General features: G+C 42.7%; 1 protein-coding gene across 1 annotated transcript; it reads right to left on the bottom strand.

The window, feature by feature from the left end:
• On the bottom strand, positions 1-4,524 carry LOC106564160 (uncharacterized). The gene is made up of 2 exons (XM_014130180.3): positions 3,844-4,524; positions 1-3,684 (listed from the first exon to the last, which is right to left on the bottom strand). The coding sequence occupies exons 1-2, from the start codon at positions 4,286-4,288 to the stop codon at positions 2,507-2,509; spliced, it is 1,623 nt and encodes a 540-aa protein (XP_013985655.3). The 5' UTR covers positions 4,289-4,524; the 3' UTR covers positions 1-2,506.
• Between the last annotated feature and the right edge of the window lie 8,197 nt (positions 4,525-12,721).

Genomic DNA, 12,721 nt, shown 5'->3' with positions numbered 1-12,721 from the left:
AGCTTCAACTGGAAGCCAGTGGAGAGAGCGGAGGAGCGGGGTGACGTGAGAGAACTTGGGAAGGTTGAACACCAGACGGGCTGCGGCGTTCTGGATGAGTTGTAGGGGTTTAATGGCACAGGCAGGGAGCCCAGCCAACAGCGAGTTGCAGTAATCCAGACGGGAGATGACAAGTGCCTGGATTAGGACCTGCGCCGCTTCCTGTGTGAGGCAGGGTCGTACTCTGCGAATGTTGTAGAGCATGAACCTACAGGATCGGGTCACCGCCTTGATGTTAGTGGAGAACGACAGGGTGTTGTCCAGGATCACGCCAAGGTTCTTAGCACTCTGGGAGGAGGACACAAGGGAGTTGTCAACCGTGATGGCGAGATGATATGATAAGGTCAATGTCAGACAGACAGTTCCCATTCAGATTCATGCCAAAGCAGCCCCACACAATGATAAACCAACCTATCACACCACCTGGAAGGTAGAGAACCTGAGGAATAATACCATAGAAATAGAATCCATAGAAAGGGCTTGGAACCATAGAATTAGGAATTGGAATACTAGAAGTTAATTAACCTTCTTATGATGGTATAAATGGTCAGCCCATTTTGGTCAACCATGGTTTGCCAGTGCTGTGATAAGATATAGTGTAAAACAATGAATTTGACGATCATCTGCACTGTTTGTTAGCTAGCTAGCCAGACACTTTCAGAGGAAGGATTCCATAAATGTTTCTAAATAACTACCAATATGCCAACATTCCATTCAAACAATACAGTCAATCCACAGCCATACACTGACTGAAATGTGTTGATGATAGGACACAAATTGAGACATTTATGGTCTGTTTACATTTATTTTAGAGGCTATATTTTTTTTTATAAAACCCATATGTACTGTTTATATAATTCTATGAAAATATTTTAGGTTGACAATTCTATTACACAATTTCTGATATCACATGCCTTAATTGTATTTTCCTGTATAAGTAAAAGCAGGAAATGCATCACCTATGCCTCTACTGCCATTCATACCAATAATTCAATTTTTATTTAACCTTTATTTGACTGTGCAAGTCAGTTAAGAACAATTTATTATTTACGATGGCCAAACCTTAACCTGGACGATGCTGGGCCAATTGTGCGCCGCCCTATGGGACTCCCAATCACGGCCGGTTGTGATACAGCATGGAATCAAACCAAGGTCTGTAGTGAGGCCTCTAGCAATGAGATGCAGTGCCTTAGACCACTGCGCCACTCGGGAGCCCTAATTAGACTGGGTTGGATTCTCCCTGAACCAAAAGGCTGCCATTTTCGGACCATTCTGGAATTTTGTAGGGTTTATGACTTAGCCCCTCAATTCATTTAATAGGATCTCTATGCTTGGAACCGCTATTAGTTAATTTAATTAAACATTTATAAAAAAATCTGCGGATGTATTACATTTCAAGGGGGCATACTGCACTGTACAGCCTTACCTATGGATTGTGGATCAATGAAACGGGTTATCAGCCTACTCAGTGACACCCACAGATTACAATTCTAAAGAGTGTACACAAATATTCGCGTCATAGCTCTTATTGCGGGACTTTGACTGGGAATTCACCTCACTATTCAGCCTATAATGTGTATTGAACATTTGTATTGCACTGTACAGCCTTACCTATGGAGTGTGCACCCATGAAATGGGGTATCAGCCTACTCAGTGACACCCACAGAACAACTCTGTAGACTGTACATGGCTCTTAGTGCGGGACTACATGCACGCATTGAGCAAATTCACATAATTCTTCTTTATGAATCGTATTTATCTTATATCTTCATACCGTTTTGTTTGGAAGCAATGGTGATGTGTTGCTCAAATAATATGTGAAGTGGTTTGACCGTTTTAGCAGTTCATCGCGGTTCCACTGGACGGAAGAAAGCAACTTTTTACTCGAGCTGTTTTTATTAAGGGTCGATAGTTTCATCTTGTAGTTGAATGGAGCTACTACACCCACTGCATTCATCAACTTCACTGACCTCTCTTCAATCAGGTTAGTTAGGTGGTGGCAATACAACCAGGTATCCTGAATGATGCCAAAACTTAGCACTAACAAGCAAGAAAAGTAAGGTAATGGAATCAATTTGCACAAATAAAACGTTCCCAAAAGGAGAGTAGCTGTCAGTGTTGTAGTACTCGAGACCAGGACTCATGATTTTCATGACTCGTGACTCGACTCGGACATGGACTCCACCTGTTGTGACTTAGTTGTCAGAAGTCTCTCTCTTTTCCATAATTCATCATATTGTTACATCTATTTAGCCTAACAAATGTGCAACACGAGCTAGATTTCCATCCAATTGAAGACAGATTTTCATGTGAATATTCTAAAACCCACATCAATAAAATGTTTCCCACCAGTGGTGTTTCCACCAAACAGACAGATTAAAAACAGTGCATGATGACAGAGAGTACATAAAAGCAACTTTTCCATTTAAGTTTTGATAAAAATCTAACATTTTTTTTACTTACTTGCCTAAAAAGGTTCGATGGAAATCTGGTTAGTGTCAATATTAATTATATATGTAGATGCCCAGCTTGGCAACACAATTATAAGGCCATTGTCAGGCACTGCACTGTGCTTTGCCTTCTGATGTTCCTTCAGGCTTTGTTTCCATTTAAAACAATTCCCACACTGATCACAGCTGTACGGTTTCTCTCCTGAGTGTCTTCTCTGGTGTTGCTTTAGATTTCCTTTCTCATTGAAGCGCTTCCCACATTGGGAGCAGTGGAAAGGCTTCTCCTCTTTGTGTACTCTCTGATGTTTCTTTAGGTCTCTTACCCAACTGAAGCTCTTCCCACATTGGGAGCAGTGGTGGGGCTTCTCTCCACTGTGTATTCTCTGATGACTCTGAAGGCTTCCTTCCAATTTAAAACTCTTTCCACAATGAGAGCAGTGGTGAGGCTTCTTTCCTGTGTGCGTTAGCTGGTGTCCCTTCAGAAGTGATGACTGACTGAAACCCTCCCCACACTGGGAGCAGTTGAAAGGTTTTTCACCTGTGTGAGTTAGGTGGTGTCTCTTTAGGACTCCTGTTTGACTGAAACTCTTCCCACACTGATCACAGCTATATGGCTTCTCCCCTGTGTGTATTTTCTGATGTTCCTTTAGATTTCCTCCCTTACTGAAGCTCTTTCCACACTCAGAGCAGTGGAAAGTCTTATCTCTTGTGTGTATTCTTTGGTGTTTATTTCGACTTTCTTCATCACTGAAGCTCTTCCCACAATGGGAGCAGTGGAAAGGCTTCTCCCCTGTGTGTATTTTCTGGTGTCGCTTCAAATTGAATGACGAACCAAAGGTCTTCCCACACTGGGAGCAGTGGTACGACTTCTTTCCTGTGTGAGTAAGCTGGTACGTCTTCAAGCTCCAAGGTGTCTGAAATCTCTTCCCACATTGACCACTCGGGTTCATTTTCTTTCTTTTGAGAGTCTGTTGGTGTGGAATGAGGTGAATTGGACAAATAAAACTGCCTCTGCAATCTGAACAGGGGTGGGGTCTACAAGTGTGTCTTCTCAACTCCTCTGGCTCATAGAAACTAGTGAAGCAGTCCATGCAGTGGTGATGTTTCTGTCTTGAGTTCCTCTGTCTGTGTTGTTTATGTTTTCCTGATGCTGTGAAACTGGGCTCACTGTCTGAACCTGGGTTGTAGCTCTCTCCTTTGGGAATATGGACAGATATGGGGTTAGATTTCGAAAGGGAACATTGAAAGGGGCTTAAAAAAACTTTTGATGCAAGCAGAAGCCCTACAATAGTTTGGGAATCCCCTGTGGCCACCAAGGCACCAACCTCTCTCCGTACTCCACACCTGAACTTACCTGGGTCACTGATACTATCTACTGCTGCCTCCTCTTCCCTTAGATCTGGAGCAGCCACTTCACTGTTCTCCTCCTCTTCTTTGAATTCTATCTCCTCCTCTTCTTCTTTGACTGCCATCTCTACTTCCTCTTTGACTGCTCTCTCCCCCACCTCTTCTTTGACTTCTCTCTTCTCCACTTCCCCTTTGACTGTTCTCTCCTCCTGCTCTTCTTTGACTGCCATCTCTACTTCCTCGTTGACTGCTCTCTGATCCACCTCTTTTACTTCTATCTCCTCCTTGATTTCTCTCTCCTCCCATTCCTCTTTGACAATCACATTAAGTTCCAGTGTTTGACTGCAGCCCTCCAGCTTCACTGACATCATCTCTGGACCCCACTGTGAGCTTCTCTGGGCTGGAACACCACAGCCAGAACCTGGGGACTCTGTGGACTTCTGTTCAGACATGGAAGTCTAAAGATGGATCCAAAAGAGGAAGCACATCACGTGAAAGGTGAGTTTCACTAAATACTGGAGCAGCTTAGCTAGTAAGAGGATAGTTAGACCATGCAAAATATTCCATGCACTAGGAATCTCTGCTAATAAATTCAACTTGCTAGCTCACGTTGCTGTGGCGATGGCAACGATACGGTGTCAAGTCTGATTCAAAAGTCGAACACGCACGAGATGGCTTGCGTGAGCAAACACTGAGTGGATGGATGGGATCAGAGATAGATGGGAGGGGTTGATGGTAGCTGAAGGATGGTATTAAAAACAAACAAAAGATAACTACTGTAAAATACATTGTGTCCATAAAATGTATATAGTATGTATAAGCTGAAAGTAGAAGCCCAAGTGTTGTTGTCCATTAGTTTACTCCAATTAGGGGAGGGGTGGTAGGGTTGGGGGAAAATAATAAAGCTAAATATATATACAGTACCAGTCTAAAGTTTGGACACACCAACTCATTCCAGAATTTGTCTTTATTTTTACTATTATCTACATTGTAGAATAATAGTGAAGACATAAACTACAATCATGGAGTAAAAAAAAAAGTTAAACAACACAAAATATATTTTTGATTCTTCAAAGTAGCCACCCTTTGCCTTGATGAAAGCTTTGCACACTCTTGGCATTCTCTCAACCAGCTTCACCTGAAACAGTCTTGAAGGAATTCCCACATATGCTGAGCACTTGTTGGCTGTTTTTCCTTCACTCTACGGTCCAACTCATCCCAAACTATCTCAATTGGGTTGAGGTCGGGGGATTGTGGAGGCCAGGTCATCTGTTTCAGCACTCATCACTTTCCTTCTTGGTCAAATAGCCCTTACATGGCCTGGAGGTGTGTTGGGTCATTATCCTGTTGAAAAACAAGTTATAGTCCCACTAAGCGCAAACCAGATGGGATGGCGTATCGCCGCAGAATGCTCTGGTAGCCGTGCTGGTTAAATGTGGCTTCTAAATAAATCACGGACAGTGTCACCAGCAAATCACCCCCACACCATCACACCTCCTCCTCCATGCTTCACGGTGGGAACCACACATGCGGAGATCATCCGTTAACCTACTCTGTGTCTCACAAAGACACAGCGGTTGGAAACAAAAATCTGAAATATGGACTCATCAGACCAAAGAACAGATTTCCACCGGTCTAATGTCCATTGCTCATGTTTCTTGACCCAAGCAAGTCTCTTCTTCTTATTGATGTCCTTTAGTAGTGGTTTCTTTGCAGCAATTTGACCATGAAGACGTGATTCACGCAGTCTCCAGATGTGGCTGTTACTTGAACTCTGAAGCATTTATTTGGCTTGCAATTTCTGAGGCTGGTAACTCTAATGAACTTATCCTCTGCAGCAGAGGTAACTCTGGGTCTTCCTTTCCTGTGGTGGTCCACATGAGAGCCAGTTTCATTATTGCACTTGATGGTTTTTGCTACGGCACTTGAAGAAACTTTCAAAGTTCTTGACATTTTCCAGATTGACTGACCTTCATGTCTTAAAGTAATGATGGACTGTCGTTTCTCTTTGCTAATTTTAGCTGTTCTTGCCATAATATGGACTTGGTATTTTACCAAATAGGGATATCTTCTGTATACCACCCCTACCTTGTCACAAAAGAACTGATTGGCTGAAACACATTAAGAAGGGGGAAAAAAATCCACAAATGAACTTTTAGGCACACCTTGATCAGGTGACTGTGTGCCAAGTGTGCAAAGCTGTCATCAAGGCAAAGGGTGGCTACTTTGAAGAATCTCAAATCTAAAATATATTTTGATTTGTTTAACATTTGTTTGGTTGATTCTATATATGTGTTATTTCAGTTTTGATATATCCCCTATTATTCTACAATGTAGAAACTAGTACAAATAAAGAAAAACCCTGGAATGAGTAGGTGTCCAAACTTTTGACTGGTACTGCATATATTTTTTTATTATTATTTCCCCTAGCCCTACCACCCCTCCCCTAATTATAGTAAACTAATGGACAACAACACTTAGGCTTCTACTTCCAGCTTATACATACTATATACATTTTATGGACATAGTATATTTCACAAAAGTTACCTTGTTGTTTTTAGTCCCATCCTTCAGCTCCACTCAACCCCTCCCATCTATCAGCTTTGCTTTCTATTTGCCAACTGTGCTGTGGGTATTATTGTTCAATTGACTATGACTTTTTAAATCACCCAGCAGTGCTATTTGCAGAGGGTGACAACTTGTCTGGGGGTCCCCCCATTTTTGGGGGCATCTAAAGCACATTTCCTGCATTTCTACACAATCTAATATGACCCATGGCCTTTCTAGCCGTTTCTATTTAGAACAACAGAAAGTAAGCAAAAATGCCCACAGTCATCAAGCTAGCTAAGAGATTATTAAAATATGTTTAAGTGATTGATAAGACTGAACTAGATCCATGATAATTAATGAATCAATATTGTGTTGCACCTTTAACCAATAACTTAACAAATGAACAACTCTTACAAATAAAGTACAAAGACAACTTTTGATTGTCTTTAAGACATCCTCTATATCAGTGGTTCTCAAACCTTTTATAGTCCCGTGCCCCTTCAAACATTCAACCTCCAGCTGCGTACCAGGGTCAGCGCACTCTCAAATGTTGTTTTTTGCCATCATTGTAAACCTGCCACACACACTATGCAATACATTTATTAAACATAAGAATGAGTGTGAGTTTTTGTTACAACCCGGCTCGTGGGAAGTGACAAAGAGCTCTTATAGGACCAGGGCACAAATAATAATGTAATAATAATCAAGAATTTTGCCCTTTATTTAACCATCTTACATATAATACCTTATTTGTTCATCGAAAATTGTGAATAACTCACCACAGGTTAATGCAACGGGTGTGCTTGAAAGGATGCACATACACTACCGTTCAAAAGTTTGTGGTCACTAAGAAATGTCCTTGTTTTTTAAAGAAAATCCTCAACTGGGAGCTTCATTAAATAGTACCCGCAAAACACCAGTCTCAACGTCAACAGTGAAGAGGCGACTACGGGATGAGTTCCTCTGTGTTATTTTGCCCATCTTAATCATTTCTTTTTATTTGCCAGTCTGAGATATGGCTTTTTCTTTGCAACTCTGCCTAGAAGGCCAGCATCCCAGAGTCGCCTCTCCTCTGTTGACGTTGAGACTGGTGTTTTGCGGGTACTATTTAATGAAGCTTCCAGTTGAGGACTTGTGAGGCATCTGTTTCTCAAACCAGACAATCTAATGTACTTGTCCTCTTGCTCAGTTGTGCACCGGGGCCTCCCACTCCTCTTTCTATTTTGGTTAGTGCCAGTTTGTGCTGTTCTGTAAAGGGAGTAGTACACAGCGTTGTATGAGATCTTCAGTTTCTTGGCAATTTCTCGCATGGAATAGCCTTCATTTCTCAGAACAAGAATAGACTGACTAGTTTCAGAAGGTTCTTTGAGCCTGTAATCGAACCCACAAATGCTGATGCTCCAGATACTCAACTAGTCTAAAGAAGGCCAGTTTTATTGCTTCCTTAATCAGAACAACAGTTTTCAGCTGTGCTAACATAATTGCAAAAGGGTTTTCTAATGATCAATTAGCCTTTTAAAATGATAAACTTGGATTAGCTAACACAACGTGCCATTGGAACACAGGAGTGATGGTTGCTGATAATGGGCCTCTGTATGCCTATGTAGATATTCCATAAAAAATCTGCCATTTCCAGCTACAATAGTCATTTACAACATTAACAATGTCTACACTGTATTTCTGATCAATGTGATGTTATTTTAATGGACAAAAAAAAATTGCTTTTCTTTCAAAAACAAGGAAATTTGACCCCAAACCTTCGAACGGTAGTGTAACTCCGCATTGTTGGGTTGTATTGGAAAGTTTATTACTAAAATTACTTTAGACAGACATAACCCAGATAGGACAGTCGTGTGAGAAACTCGTCATCATGCAAGCGGTCAGACAAGTGAAAATTATGGTCAGTAAATAAAACTTTAAGCTCGTCTCTGAATTTTAAAAAACCGGGTCAATATTTGCCCCTTGATAACCAGCGCACCTCTGTATGTTGTAAAAGCGTGACATGGTCGCTGCCCATATCATTGCATAGTACAGAAAATACACGAGAATTCAGGGGCCTTGCTTTAACAAAGTTAACCATTTTCAATGCAGTGTCCAAAACGTATTTCAAGCTGTCGGGCATTCCCTTGGCAGCAAGAGCCTCTCGGTGGATGCTGCAGTGTACACAAGTGGCATCGGGAGCAACTGCTTGCACACGCGTTAACATTCCACTCTGTCTCCCTGTCATGGCTTTTGCACCATCAGTACAGATACCAACATGAGCAGCAGCTACTTTAGGCTACATACGGACTGCTAGTGTAATTCCCACGAGAGAGTAACGGTTAATGTGATTGGACGTTAATTATTTGACTAGGCTACCTGTATTTGACATTGTTGTTATTTCGCTGAACACTAGATGGTTTAATTTTATTTTTGGCAGTGTAACGAGGCTACTCGGGCGAGAAAAAAACCTCACCCAAATGTATAGCCTCGTTGGAAAATATAAATGGACTGATTGGCGTACCCCCAACAGTATTTTTTTTATTTTTTTTTTAACCTTTATTTAACTAGGCAAGTCAGTTAAGAACAAATTCTTATTCACAATGACGGCCTACCGGGGAACAGTGGGTTAACTGCCTTGTTCGGAGGCAGAATGGCAGATTTTTACCTTGTCAGCTCGGGGATTCGATCTAGCAACCTTTCGGTTACCCATCGCTCTAACCACTAGGCTAACTGCCTCTAACCACTAGGCTACCTGCCTCTAACCACTAGGCTACCTGCCGCCCCAGGTGTACCCCAGTTTGGGGATACCTGCTCTATACCAACCCGAGCCGCCTACACGCCCGACCCCCACCAGTCTAGTCAATAACTAAACTCTCTCCCCAACACAACTCCATGTTTTTGTTTTATGTATCAAGGGAAAGGTTTGGAAAACAAATGTTGAATGAAAACACACATACGCCTACATATTAACACACAAAAACAGTACAACCTCCATATAATTCATATCATAGGCCTAATAGTACTGTAGAGATTTTTTTACTTGCACACAATATAGCAGGGTCACCCCGTCCTGCACCTAGGGGTTCACGGCCATGCAGCCCACCAACCGAACACACCACACTCAGCTTTAGGATCTCAGTGAAACATTCAATACTGGTTTCAGGTGTGTTAGGCCAAGGACAGTGTGAGAACAGTACAGCAGACCTCCAAAACCAGACCTCTTGCCACAGCTCGCATTGATGTGCCATCCTGGATGAGCTGCACTACCTGAGCCACTTGTGTGGGTTGTAGACTCCATCTCATGCTACCACTAGAGTGAAAGCACCGCCAGCATTCAAAAGTGACCAAAACATCAGCCAGGAAGCATAGGAACTGAGAAGTGGTCTGTGGTGCCCACCTGCAGAACCACTCCTTTATTGGGGGTGTCTTGCTAATTGCCTATAATTTCCACCTGTTGTCTATTCCATTTGCACAACAGCATGTGAAATTTGTCAATCAGTGTTGCTTCCTAAGTGGACAGTTGGATTTCACAGAAGTGTGATTGACTTGGAGTTACATTGTGTTGTTTAAGTGTTCCCTTTATTTTTTGGAGCAGTGTATTATATTATCCAAGAATAGAATCAATGGTTCAATAGTTGAGATGACCATGATTCCCAGATCCCAGATTGCGATTAACCTGTATCATTCACTGAATATACTGCAACATTCACCTGAGCTCTGTAGACTGGTCTTCTCTGGCTGTCTAACCCTGCTAGAACCCCATGTCACCATCTCATCCTACTAAGACATGATGAGCATAGTGTTCTGTACTGACTGCACTAGAGGGCTGCATTCCCGCTGGATGCCTGCGGGACCTACGGGTTCTGACAGAGACCATTGGGGCGTGGTCGACATTTTTGATGCTGCAGGTGGTCAGACAGACGACTTTGGGATGAAAATAGTTTTGTTGTCCCACAGATTATTTGGAAACGGTCCTCTTGCTGCTTTCAATGCGTTAGCCTACCTATTGTATTAAAAACACGTTTTTCGCATTATTCGCACGCTCAGAATTGAAATAGAGTAGGCTGCCTACATAAACGTGGCAGTTAACTATAATATGAAATTAACTTAAATATGATTAGACTGTAGTTTACTACAGTGTCTGTAAATAAATATTGATAATGAAAAGAAGTGGAGGGCGCTCAACTAACGTGAGTCGAAGTGCAAATCACAAAATGTAATCATGAGTGAAAAGGAAAAGGCACAACGTGTTAGTAACCTAACCTATGGTGAGCGAGCGTTGAGCCTTTTTCATTTTCAATAAGTATGGATTACCCATTTATTTGTCTCTGTCTGCAAATCGTCCTTCTAAAAGGTAGGCTATATCCTATAGGACTATGCAAAACGTAGCAAGTGTTGCTGTCATCATTCTTGTGAGATCAGATGCGCGTGTGGTCCCAAGGAAATGTACTTCCTAAATAGACGTATGATTAGGCTATAGTTTACTACATTACCTACAAATACCGCCTAAATATTGATCACCCATATTTCTCTGTCTGAAAATCTTCCCACTCCTAAAAGGTAGGCTATAAAAATAGCTCAAGAGAAAGTGCAAGTCTCTCCAACTCTGCTCTCTTTAAACTACATCTAGCATATTGGCCGATATAGCCCAGTAATACAATGTAAGGGCCATGTGAGAATCTTTGGTCATTTTAAACTAAACTCAGCAAAAAATGAAACGTCCCTTTTTCAGGACCCTGTCTTTCGAAGATAATTCATAAAAATCCAAATAACTTCACAGATCTTCAATGTAAAGGGTTTAAACACTGTTTCCCATGCTTGTTCAATGAACCATAAACAATTAATGTCGTTAAGACACTAACAGCTTACAGACGGTAGGCAATTAAGGTTACAGTTACGAAAACTTAGGACACTAAAGAGGCCTTTCTACTGACTCTGAAAAATACCAAAAGAAAGATGCCCAGGGTCCCTGCTCATCTGCGTTAACGTGCCTTAGGCATGCTGCAAAGAGGCATGAGGACTGCAGATGTGGCCAGGGCAATAAATTGCAATGTCCGTACTGTGAGACGCCTAAGACAGCGCTACAGGGAGACAGAACGGACAGCTGATCATCCTCGCAGTGGCAGACCACGTGTAACAACACCTGCACAGGATTGGTACATCTGAACATCACACCTGCGGGACAGGTACAGAATGGCAACAACAATTGCCCGACTTACACCAGAAACGCACAATCCCTCCATCAGTGCTCAGACTGTCCGCAATAGGCTGAGATGGCTGGACTGAGGGCTTGTAGGCCTGTTGTAAGGCAGCGCCTCACCAGACATCACTGGCAACAACGTCGCCTATGGGCACAAACCCACCGTTGCTGGACCAGACAGGACTGGCAAAAAGTGCTCTTCACCGACGAGTCGCGGTTTTGTCTCACCAGGGGTGATGGTCGGATTCACGTTTATCGTCGAAGGAATGAGCGTTACACCGAGGCCTGTACTCTGGAGCGGGATCGATTTGGAGGTGGTCCATCATGGTCTGGGGCGGTGTGTCACAGCATCATCGGACTGAGTTTGTTGTCAGTGCAGGCAATCTCAACACTGTGAGTTACAGGGAAGACATCCTCCTCCCTCATGTGGTACCCTTCCTGCAGGCTCATCCTGACATGCCCCTCCAACATGACAATGCCACCAGCCATACTGCTCATTCTGTGCATGATTTCCTGCAAGACAGGAATGTCAGTGTTTTGCCATGGCCAGCGAATAGCCCAGATCTCAATCCCATTAAGCATGTCTGGGACCTGTTGGATCGGAGGGTGAGGGCTAGGGCCATTCCCCCCAGAAATGTCAGGGAACTTGCATGTGCCTTAGTGGAAGAGTGGGGTAACATCTCACAGCAAGAACTGGCAAATCTGGTGCAGTCCATGAGGTGGAGATGCAGAGCAGTACTTAATGCAGCTGGTGCCACACCAGATACTGACTGTTACTTTTGATTTTGACCCCCCCTTTGTTCAGGGACATATTATTCCATTTCTGTTAGTCACATGTCTGTGGAACTTGTTCAGGTTGTCTCAGTTGTTGAATCTTATGTACATACAAACATTTACACGTTAAGTCTTCTGAAAATAAACGCAGTTGACAGTGAGAGGACATTTCTTTTTTTGTTGAGTTAATTTCTTAAGTTATTTTTGAGCATTTGATATTGCTTATAGGGCGCCAAATTGCTGGGACCATGGCTGGCAAGTGAGCTGCGTCACATATGCCTAAAATAACATTGCGGGACTGCGGTTGGGTTTGGGACCAGTTCTTGCGGTAGCAGGTGGGAGTCTGACAAAGCCAGCAGGTGCAGGCGGGAGCGGGATG

This window comes from Salmo salar, chromosome 12 (genome assembly GCF_965601325.2).
Source record: "Salmo salar chromosome 12, fSalSal1, whole genome shotgun sequence".
Lineage (NCBI taxonomy): Eukaryota > Metazoa > Chordata > Actinopteri > Salmoniformes > Salmonidae > Salmo > Salmo salar.
This window is presented reverse-complemented; position numbering and strand designations above follow the sequence as displayed.

Excerpts from the sequence above, each read along its gene's own strand:
- LOC106564160 (XM_014130180.3), bottom strand. The coding sequence starts at position 4,288 with ATGTCTGAACAGAAGTCCACAGAGTCCCCAGGTTCTGGCTGTGGTGTT. Across the intron at positions 3,685-3,843 it reads AGATAGTATCAGTGACCCAG|GAGAGAGCTACAACCCAGGT; the intron begins GTAAGTTCAGGT and ends ATATTCCCAAAG.